The 12,351-nt window shown below is 37.2% G+C and overlaps 1 protein-coding gene across 1 annotated transcript; it reads left to right on the plus strand.

The window, feature by feature from the left end:
* The first annotated feature begins 367 nt into the window (after positions 1 to 367).
* LOC145669965 (uncharacterized) lies at positions 368 to 1,585 on the plus strand. The gene has a single exon (XM_081738309.1). It carries the CDS (start codon positions 368 to 370, stop codon positions 1,583 to 1,585), a length of 1,218 nt encoding a protein of 405 aa, XP_081594435.1.
* Positions 1,586 to 12,351: the final 10,766 nt, after the last annotated feature.

Genomic DNA, 12,351 nt, shown 5'->3' on the forward strand with positions numbered 1-12,351 from the left:
GGTTTTAAAGTACCGTAATATTTACGCCCTTGAGTTTTGGATTAACAATGGGTCAGCAAACAAGGCGACGCTAATACCATGCACGTGACTCTAAATGGCCTTATCTCAACTTTTCTTTGTTGTCGAAATAGAGTGAGTAGTCATGTTGTTTGTTGCTTTTGGGTCAGAAGAATGGTCCTGTTGCTACGCACACCTCTGAGCCATCGCTTCCAAGAAATAGCTCCTATTGCACGCCTTGTGTAGCACCTCAGTTTGGCTTCGGAATTCGGACCGCGCAGTCGTAGTGAGATGTGGATACGTAATATTATGATTAGTGCGTGAGTGTCTTCCGATTATTCGTTTGTTGGGCAAAGAATAATTGACCATCATGAGTGGCAGGGACAGAGACAAATTCCGTAAATACGAAAGTGTGGCTGCGAAAGCCAAGAAACGGAAATATAAAGAAGATTTCATTCAGAAGCAAAAGGGATCTTTGGACAAGTTTGTTGTAGCGGTAAAATCAGCGGATCAACACCAAAAACTTGAGAACACGGATGATGATTTGTCTGTGACTGTGAGCGACCGGTGTGATGCGACAGACCAGGTTGTGATACCAAGTTTTGCGTCCGACGAAGAAGACAAACTAGCCGGCAACAAAACTGTTTTTACGCCCTGTTGTCCCACAAGCAACAATGAAAACTTGGTGCAATTCTCTGGGGACAACGTTGTTGCAACAAACCCAGAAAGTGACCTCTCCTGTGAAAGCGCGACCATTCCTCTGCATACTTCTGACATTCTTCAAACGACGAACACACTGTTCGAGGACATATACGATCCAGGTAATTGGAAATATATTAACAGTGAAGTGCGTGACATGTTAGTGGAGAAGGGTCCAATCAGGCTAAGTGACTGTGAATACCCAAAGGACGAAGGTAACAGACATTTTTCGAACAATTTCTTAACACGGAGGATGCCGAACGGAGAAACAGTGGATAGGCGATGGCTAAGTTATTCGAAGATCAGAGACAGAGTATTTTGCTTTCCTTGTAAGTTGTTTGGCACGACAGCTACTAGAAGCCAGTTAGCAAACGAAGGCTGCTGCGACTGGAAGCATCTTGGCGATAAACTTCAGCACCACGAAGTTTCTGTAAATCACGTTAAGTGCATGACAGCGTGGTTGGAATCAGCTCGGAGAATGTCCAATGGTAGCGCAATAGATAACATGATGCTAGAACGAATTAGAAAAGAAAAGCTGCATTGGCGCGCAGTGTCAACAAGAATCCTAGCGACTGTACAGTACCTTGCCGAAAACAACAGCGCATTTCGTGGGAGAACGGAGAAACTTTATGCGCCGAACAATGGTCAGTTTTTAGGTTTAGTTGAGATGCTGGCCAAATTCGATCCAACCATGGAAGAACATCTCCGCCGAATTAAAAACGACGAGGCTCACGACCATTACCTCGGGCATAGGATCCAAAACGAGCTTATCGACCTGATGGCGTCAGAAGTAAAGGGGAAAATTATTGATAAAGTGAAACTTGCTAAATATTTTGCTGTCATCCTTGACTGCATGCCTGATGTTGGTCATAAAGAGCAGATTCCCTAATATTGCGTTTTGTGGACGTATCAGATCCGGAAGTGAAGGTAGTGGAGCACTTCATCGAATTTCTGGATGTGGACAACGCAACAGGAAAGGGGTTGTCTGAAGCTCTTCTTGCCGCACTGGCGAACCTCGGTCTGGACGTCGCCGATTGTCGTGGCCAGGGGTACGACAATTGTGCGAACATGAAGGGAAAACACCAAGAAGTTCAAGCGCACATTCTTCGCATGAACAGTCGAGCATTTTACACTCCGTGTGGCTGCCATAATTTGAACCTTGTTTTAGGAGACATGGCTAAATGCAACTCCGAAGCAGTAACGTTTTTTGGTGTCATACAGAGAATATATAAATGCTTTGCTGCCTCGGCTGAAAGGTGGAAAATTTTGGAAGAAATCGTGCCTTTCATGACTACAAAATAACTTTCAGAAACGCGGTGGGAGTGCCGCCTGGAAAGTGTGAAAGCGCTGCGTTATCAGACGAAAGAAGTCAGGGAGGCACCGTTGACTGTCGCAGATACCGCTAATGATCCACTAGTAGAAAGTGAAGCCGAATGTCTTGCAAATTATGAGCTCGAAAGCTTCGAGTTTATTCTGAGCTTAATCATATGGTATGACATTTTATTTGCTGTGAATAATGTCAGCAAAACTTTGCAATCAGCTGACATGCAGCTTGATCTGGCAATACAGCAAATCAAAGACCTTGTTACTTTCTTGAGAAAGTGCCGGGAAACCGGATTCTCCGATGCAATGATCGCAGCAAAGGAAATTGCGTCCGAAATGAACGTAGCTCAGAAATTCAAGGAACGAAGAGTCAGATGCAAGAAAAAACAATTCTATTATGAGGGTAACGACGAAGAAACATCTTCGCCGGAGGAGTCCTTCAGAACAGGATATTTCTTATGGATAGTGGATCAAACACTTACCTCAATGGAAAAAAGATTCGAACAACTGGAAGAGTATGCTTCAATCTTTGGATTTCTATACAACTTGAAGGGTTTGCGGTCATTGAACGACGATTATTTGTTAAAGTGCTGCATGGGTTTGGACAACATGTTACGCGCAGAAGATTCACGCGATTTGGACGGAATTGACTTGTGCGCAGAATTGAAGATTTTCGAGAAATGCTTCCTGTTAACATCAATGCCGCCCAAGAGTGTCTTCAGTGCGTTTGGCCCATTCGAGATTCATTTCCCAACATCGTTATTGCAGTTTCCAACGCGGAAAGAAGCTTTTAGAAGTTGAAACTTATCAAAAACTATCTGCGATCAACAATGTCGCAAAGCAGATTGTGCGGTTTAGCTATTTTGTCCATCGAAAAGGAAGTTGCCTCAACAATGGACTACGAGAACTTATCAACGATTTTGCACAGCGAAAAGCCAGAAAAGTGGACTTCCGTCTGTGACCGTCAAAGCAGATGCTTCGTAAGTCAGTGATAGTTTTATTATGTGTTCTAGTTTGTTGATCTTGCGTGCATGTAAAATGTTTCCGAATCATTAATGTCGTAAGTTATATCGACCCCCATGCCATAAGAACCCCTTACCTCCTAAAAAATTTCACCTATGTTTCCTGGCTTCGAGCGGGGGGGGGGGGCTTCGCCTACCGAACCCCCGTCCGGGGCCCCGCATACTACTAAGGCCGCCTCTGCAGAGGAGCTATAATAGTGATTGTGATCGGTTCGGTGGTATATTCTCAACGAAGAAGAGAAACGATTTTGAAGAGATATATCATAAAAGCACCTTTGGGGTAATCCGTCGCTCCATGAATGACAGTCCTACAATGGAAAACCATACAAGTGGCAAGACATATCAGCTAGAAGATAACATTAAGTAGCCAAGTGCTGCAGACATCAAGTAATTTCAGCTCACCCGTATATGGTGTAATGCGGAAGCCAATTCCAAGTTTGGCGGAGTAGCTTCAATTTTCGGACAGTTGTACTCTCGTAGAAAGAGAGGCAAGAAGAAACGTAAATCTCCAGAGGAAAATGTAGTCTTCAGAAGACACAAAAGAATTTTGTCCAGTAGTGAGCAAAGTAAGTGAAGATAAACCATCTAGTCTGCCGGAATTGACCTCTTTGACATGCATTAAAAGAAAGAAATATTCCAAAGAGCGAATATTTCGGTCTATAATTAATTATATTATGCTATTTTTTAAAGAGCCAAATGAGTTAGAGACGTACATCCTTTTTTGTAAGTTGTGCTAAGAAACATGGACCATTTTTCGTCTACCATGCATGTCAATACTAGTTTTCACCACAGTTGCTACTGCTTCATGATCAATTACATATCTCAGAAATGTGAAGGCCAGGCGTACTATATCGAATATAAAGAAAAAAACACATGAGGTTGCTGTTGAAGTGCAAACCAACGTCAGTTGTGAAAGTAGTACATCACCAACTAGCTTTGCAACGTCAAATACTTGTAAAATAGAGCAATCTCCTGGCTGGTAACCTTTTACAGCAGGTTTGTCGGTATAGAAACATATTTTAAATATAGCAACACTGTAATTCAGGGGAAAATGCATATCTCTTTGCTCACAAAAAAGAAAAAATCTTGTCTGCGCCAAGAAACAGCAATGCAACTCCATCGACCAGCTGCCTATTGTTTGAGAGTGGAAAAGCTAACAGAATACTTAGTACTTCTTCCGTTGTGCTAATAATAAGAAAAACATCAAATACAAGGAAGAAACAGTCCTCTAATCATGTAATTTGTTCTTGGAACGTACCGTAGTTCATTCGTTTGTCATGTTTCTCTTTCGTCTTCTGTTTTATCTTTTAATAAAGATCACTCTCTGCCCCAGAAACTTTTATAGCAAACTTTTTGCGTGAAGAAACGTGTTACATAAACAACAGTGCTTTGATGCCTGTAAGAATAAGAATATCTGTGCGCCTAGAAACTAAAACAATTTGCTTGTGCCAGACATTGCACAGCCAACTCTAACAACCGATTGGCTAAAGTGTGAGAGCGGAGAAGCCAACAGGATTCTTTTTTTTATTTCCTGGAAGCAGTCACTATCAAGAAAAAATCAAAGAAAAGAAATAAACGTGGTTTTAATCCTGTAGCTTGTCCTTCTGAAAGAGTTCATTCAGCTCTTCATTTCATGAATTAAGCACTGATTTTCAGCAAAAAATATGCAAATTAGAAGCAGGATACGTAGCTTATGTCATTATGGAATTTAAGAATTAGTTGCTAAAAGACTTAGAAAGGTTCAAACGAGAAAGAACAGGCGAAATATGTACGAGAAAGCAGTCGAAGATAAAATTTTTGGAGAACCATCGTTGTACCAAAATTACGATTCTGACTTATGGTCTCATTTACTAAGGGAATAAGGAGAAAATGACAATAGTCAGAAGACTGTACAAAACTAAACAGACTAAAGCTGAAAAACAAGTAGAGACTGGCTGCAATCTATCAGTATTGAAGAGTCTGGTGTCTGATTGTGGGGCTTTTAATTGCATTTTCAATGCTTCCCGTTGTCATTAAAGGATCTTAAAAAAGTTTTGGTAGTGAAAGAAGATTTAAAAAATATTTATTACGGTTTAAAAAGGATTCCAATGAGCTACGAACTTTGAATAGCGTTAGTTAAAAGAAATGTTATACGCTCGTTTAAGTGGGAAGAAATTTCGACAGTATGATAATGAGAGTAGGTAAGTTCAAAAATCAATTCGTCCAGCTGGTGATACATTTTAAAGGAATAGCAAACTAAAATAAGTCGGAACTGAACAATACCTTTTATCTGTGCTTGGAGTAATGTGAGATGAACGTAAGCAGCACAACACTTGTAAATTTGTGTTTATAGACTGATTGAGCAATCAACAAGGATAGATGAAACTAACAATGGAAGCTCAACCTGATTGATATTTCGATTATTGAGCGACACTGAAAGTAATTAGGCGTTCCACGACTTAAAGGATGAAATTACAGAAGCTAGTACTAAATAGTTGAGAAAACATTTTTATTATTTCATGTGAAAAAAAATACAATTTTTCTTAAAGTTTTGAGACCTTTTGTTTTATTATAATTACTACCCTAGAATTAGATTGAGTATTACTTACCAACTTAAAGAGTAGTTACCAACTTGAATAGCTAAAACTAAAATTATTGTCTGCAAGAACGACAGCGTAAAATAATTTCAAAAATTTTTTGTTTTAAAGAGGCCGTTCAGATGCCAAACCGATTAACTCCATCAAACGAGATAATTTTTCAGTAGTGAGCATTTTAAAAACTTACACACAATGTATTTAAATGAGAGTGATCAGAACATTTACGCATTCTAGTGGCAAATTGTTACACTACGAAGTTAATGGATTTTGCCTCTCAAAAGAATGTATATTTTCCAAGTCAAAAATGCTTAGAACTGAAAAGTAACAAAAAATCGGAGGTAATCGGTTTGACTTCTAAACTCCTCAATTAATATAAGTAAAATCACTAATGTTTTCTTTTATTTTATTCTATAAAGGTAATTGTTAAACCTTATTAACTAAAAAGAAAAGTCGTAAAATACTAAAACAATTTAGGGTCTATTATTTGAAATGAGATCTACACAGTGACGGATCTAGAAGGTAAAAACTAGGGGGACACCCGGAACAAATACTATAATAGGTATATCATGAGTTTACTGAAAACTTTTAAAAATATGTAAATAATACCTTAAATTATTTTCATCACTCAGAAACCTGGGAACTAGGCCTCCCGGCTCAGGGCTAAATCGCCACTGGATATACAATATCGTTAAGTCATTGAACGACTCAGCTAAATTAGAACACTTCATTCATTAACCTACTATATTTATTTGTCTGTTTAAATTTGTTCGAACAGAGTTTTGTCAGCTGATATAAAATTTCCTCGTATTCTGAGCCTTGTGAGATTCTTCTTGAACCTTTGCTTAATTAACCGTAACCTTCTTGCTTACAATCAACATCGCTTTCTACTGAGTTCTATGCTCGATGATAACTTTTCAATGACCATTTATTTGGCATTATTTCAATTACACAATAATCGTAAATGTGACTTGAGGATCATTTTTTATATACTAAAATTGATACTACCTACACTTGTCCTTTCTGACAGCTCGCTGAGAGCACGCGGTGCTCAATGCTGCGTTGGCGGCTTGCGTCGGGTATTGAAACACGAAATTATTCACTACAAGGAAATCTCAGTTTTATAAAATTAAATGACATAAAACAGAACTAAGAAGAATGCTCTCAATAACCAGCATGTCCACTATTCAAGTTGACATCCGACTAAAATAATGTGCATTTGTTTATTCTCAAATTGGCAAAGTGCGGCAGGATGGGAAGTTTACCATTGCAGAGAGATAGAAATGAGCCACTATAATTGGCTGAACCTGCTGCTGCCATAGAAACAGTTCTTCTTGCCTGATTGTTATAAGTACGCACAGGGGAAAAAAACAGAGGAAAGCAACTGTCAGAAACTACAAGCTGTGTCAAATGGACTGTATTGTTATTTTTGTCAACAGGCCAATCAAATTTATTTATTTATTTATTTATTTAAGAAGAAGAACACAACAGGTTATTCTACCCAATTACAGTGTTCATATCAGAGTTACATAGAATATCTATAATATATTTGCGAAATCTATTCTGACTCATACTGTGTATATCCAGAACTTTTTTACATTTACTCAGTTTGTTGTAGACTGCACCCATCCTCCACGTTGGTGACTGTTTTGTTGCATTTGTTCGAGATTTCTTACAATAAAAGAAATTTCCATTGCTCACACGTATGTTTCCATTGGGTACCCTGAGATGAAAGGCAGAGACCAAATCCTTACTATTTAATTTGTTATTTAATATTTTGTACAAGAATATCATGTCATTTAACACTCTTCTGTAATTGAGAGACATTGTGTTAAAATTTTCATTAAGAGAAGTACTATTTTCATATGTGGGGAAGATGCCTGTTCTCTTGTACACCAGAAACCGCAGAAATTTATTTTGAACTCTTTCTATTCTAATAGAGTCTTTCTTCGTGTGGGGGTTCCATATAATAGACGCATATTCTAATTTTGATCTAACAAATGAAAAATATAATTTCAGTAAAACATTCGACTTATTAAATTCCCTTCCCATTCTCAAAATAAATCCAAGATTTTTGTTTGCGTCATTTACAATTTGATTTATATGATGCTCAAACGATAGTTTGTTATCATATATTACACCCAAATCTTTGATAGTTTGTTCCCCCTTTAATTCTTTACCACCTATCTTATATTGAAATTTAACAACATTCCGTTTCTTAGTGAAGGACACGGTTTTGCATTTATCTGAATTTATGTTTAACAAGTTGCTCTTGCACCATTCATTTACTCTGTTTAGATCCTCCTACAAACTGACACAGTCCTGTGCTGTTGTAATTCTCCTATATAATTTTAAATCGTCTGCATAGAGTAGTTTATGTGATGTTTTAATACAGTTAGGAAGGTCATTAATGAATATTATAAAAAGTAACGGCCCTAAATTAGATCATTGTGGGACTCCAGAAAATTGAATATATTCAAATGATCTACAGGATTTATAAACCACATATTGTTTTCTGTCCATCAAATATGACTTCATAAGAGCAATTAACTGATCAGAAAAGTTGAGAAATTTAAGTTTATTTACTAACAACGTGTGGTTTACCTTATCAAATGCTTTCGCAATATCTGTATAAACTACATCTATTTGATTATTACTATCCAATGTATTCACTAGATGGTCAGTGAAGACAGCGAGATTTGTTACGGTGGATCTGCCAGGGACGAATCCATGTTGATAATCCGATATTACTGGTTTAATGTGATTTTCAATACGCTTATAAATTATGCTTTCAAATATCTTTGCAAAGGAGTTTAGAATACAAACCGGCCTATAATTTTGAATTTCTTTACTGTCATTATTTTTAGGAATAGGGCAAACTTTTTTAAGTTTCCATTTTGCTGGAAACGTGCTGGTTTGGAGTATTAGGTTAAATAGCATGTGTAAAGGTAATAAGAAACTCTCTTCACAACCTTTTATTACATATGATGGTACATCATCGATACCTATCGAACACTTTGATTTTAGTTTTCTGATTGCCATTCGAATCTCGTCCACTTCTATTACCGCTATTTGCAACATATCAATTTTTTCATACAATTCAACTAATGTCGAATCATCTGTTTCAACTAGCAGTGGTGCTCCGTCTGTATACACTGATTTAAAGTAGGTTGCAAATGCGTTTACTATATCTTTATCACATGCTAACTCTTTACCCTCATAACACAATACATTACCATTTAAATGTTTTGTTTTACTCTTAATAAAGTTCCAAAACGTAGATGGGTCCTCTTGTATTAAATATTCCGCTCCCTTAACGAAGTTTGTATATGCGACTTGTATATCTTTCTTAATCCTTTTTCGAAGTTCATTAAATTCGCGTTTATGTAAATCTATATTTGACTTGCCGAGTCTTATCGCTTTGCGGTGACGAGCTTTCATTTTAATTTTATTTATAATGTCTAGCGTGAACCAGCTAGGATAGTTTCCCGTGCTCTGTTTCTTTTTCGGAATGCATTTGTCAAATATATTATATAAGATGGAATAAAACTTTTCAACAGCGCAATCAACGTCAGTATGTTCACCCAGTACCTCCCATTCTACCTTTCCCAATTCGTGATATAGTTGATTGTAGTTTGCCTTACTGAAATTATAACCCATTACTTTACTTTGACTTTTTATCTTTACCTTATTGTTCTGTTTGATTTTAATTAATAGCGCAGGGTAGTGTTTATCCTCTTTAAGTACGGGGGGTTCTTCTCTCTCAACCACTACATTATCTAAATTTGTTAATACCAAATCTAGTGTTCTACCTAAACTATTCTGAACATCATTGAATGATTTCAAGTCATATAATGACATGAAGTTATTTACAAATTTGTACTGCCCCGGGGCGCTCATGAAATCGAAACCCGTACCTTTAATGTCTGGTAAATTAAAGTCACCAAGTACAAGAAGGGTGCAGCCTGGTTGACACTTCGATTCAATGTACTGAAATATTTCATCATATTTACAAATGACAGAATTTGGTGGAAAATACACAACACATATATACATTGTTACCCTCTCCCCACTTACTTTCACCAAAAGACAGTCTACGCCATTATTTAGGTCATCATTATATATCAAATACACTTTATATTTATTTCTTAGTATTGCAAGCAATACCCCTCCCCCTACTCTTGCCGGTTTTTCTGTCACTACGGATTTTACTTTACTGCGTTGATTTTACTACGAAATTACTTTATTATAAGAGCTTTATTTCTGGGGTTCCGCGCAAGGCTTCTTTTATTTGTGGTTTCTTGATCTAGAAGAAGATATTTCAACGAAACTGCTAAGAATTACTCTTGAGAAATATTTCTTATTATAACTGACCATACAACGGACAATATACCTCACTTGCAACACATGAGTAGGTATTTTAAGACAGTTTTCTGTATAAAATCAAACCAAAACATGTTGACGAGAATTCCTCAATACTTGTTAATTAAATTGAACGTAGCGACTTCATCATGCAAGTGGATTCCTCGCTAGATTTTACAAAATCATTGTCACCGGGGATGAATCCTGGTGTTTCCAGTACAATCCTCTCGCAAAAGGACAGCCGTTGACATTAGTAAATCGAAGAAAGCCAATTCCAACCAACACACTTATGTAGAAGTCACTCGTCAAATTGACAGAGTGATCACAAAGTCTCCTTACCCCCTATAGCGTGTCCACTTATTCATAGATTGTCGCATTGTATTTATGAGTGGTGATGGCAGAGGACAACTTTCAGGTATAGTTTGCGGCATAGAGATTGTTACAAAAATTCTAAGTCCAAATTAATAACAACCTCTTGCCCCGTTTTCTTATGCATCCAAAAATACATGTCTCAATCGATTAGTTGCTTCTAGTACGATCCAACTCCAACTCCTCCCCTCCTCCACCTCTCCTTGTCTAAAGCAGTGTGTGTGACGTAGTACACTCTTGCCATTGAGACGAAAAAAAAAACAGGAAGAAGGTTACAATGTTATAGCTCTAAACATTCGTTTGTTCTGAAATACCTTTTAAGAGCCTAAATTAAAAAAAAAAAATTCACACAATCTTCCCATAGCTGCATTAAATACCTTTAGATTCATTCTTTCCCTTCTTTAAAGACTGCAAGCTAGTAAGTTGCTCCCTAAGAAATCTATGGAAATTGCCAATAACGACAGTAAGTTTAGTGCTTCCTAAAGTCTGTAATGCACGCTCAGAGCTCGAGAATATCTAATTACAGAAATGAGTGTTACTCAATGACTCATTTCACTTCTTTTCAGTATATGCAAGCAAATGTTCCAAAAGCGTAATTTGGGCAGGACAGGAGGGTGTAATTTCCCCCCTTGAGCTTCATAAATACATATTGTTTGATAAAATGTATTGTAATACACTAATAAAAAAGTGAAAAATTTTTGTCGGCGGAGACTCTCCACCCCCACCCCCACCGCCGAATAAAATCTAAAATGACACTACCTTTAGCAACAAACCTATAGAGTTACGATAGCACATTGCTAGAGAGCTTACATTTGGTTTCAAGAGTCGAAGGTTTCATCACAAGCCATATGCGTTCGTGGGCGACATTGAGAGAGACAGAGAGAGAGAGAGAGAGAGATTGAAATATGGAGACAGAGAAGAGTGATTTATATACACAGATTTAGAAATGGGGGAAATGATCGGACAGCATTCGTATTATGACAAAAATTGTGATTTTGTGAAACAGAAGAAGAAAAGGTTTCGAACTGCGAGGATCACATTAGGCAGTTATCGAATTAAGATTGAGAACACTTTTTAGGGCATCAAATGATTACGGATGGAGAGAAAGATCTTGAGAAGTGAGGAATTAAGAATTTAAGAATTTGCAGCTTCCGAGACAGGTTTCGAACCGCGAACCTTATAGTTATCGATCCATGACTTTATCCATTCTGCTACGGAGAACTCTTTACTCATTCACATACGTTTGCTTTAGCTACATTGGAAGGTAACTTAATGGGATATTTCAAAAGTTGACTTGGTGGATGCGCAGTTCTGATAGGATATAAACCTCTTGTAACTTAGTTACAATGTGCATAATGAACTTCTCCTTGTGCAGAACACTGTTTAGGCCTGTAAAATTTGTTACTATCGTGTTACTTAGGCTACATTTGAAAGAACCATCTAATAAAGTAGTGCCAAATCCTGTGCGTCATTGTCTGTTAAGTTAATGGTTAATGTAAGTTACTTATACGTGTATGGTCCGAGCTTCGAATCAAGACAATTTTTATTTATTATTTTCTTTGAGCTACGCTCATACTGTGCATTCCATAAGTTCAATTTTGAAGTAATGTAGTCACAGCTAGTTTAATTCGAAATTATTTTCAAATATGATATTTGTTATTACATGCGTTTCTTTAACTTGCGATGTTTCAAACTTGATATTAAATCTTACAACCTTAATGTAACTCATTTCCCTACGGCATATCCTCATGAATGTTTGCATAACATTCAGTCAGGCGTTAATACAAAATTCAGTTTTACTGTAATGTATGTATATATATTTAGAAAGTTTGACTCAGAAAAAAACGTACAGTGCAACATTGACTCTTGGAGGAATTTCAAACGAATTTCCTATACGTATAAATTACCATCTCAACAATCTACTGTGGGGACTAAGACACTGAAACCATTCCAGGCAGGGAAAGGGGTTACAAGTAAAAAAATGTAATAGAATACAAAAAATATTG

Source organism: Thermobia domestica, chromosome 14, assembly GCF_964235325.1.
Source record: "Thermobia domestica chromosome 14, izTheDome1.hap1.1, whole genome shotgun sequence".
Taxonomy (NCBI): Eukaryota; Metazoa; Arthropoda; class Insecta; order Zygentoma; family Lepismatidae; genus Thermobia; species Thermobia domestica.

Excerpts from the sequence above, each read along its gene's own strand:
- LOC145669965 (XM_081738309.1), top strand. The coding sequence starts at position 368 with ATGAGTGGCAGGGACAGAGACAAATTCCGTAAATACGAAAGTGTGGCT.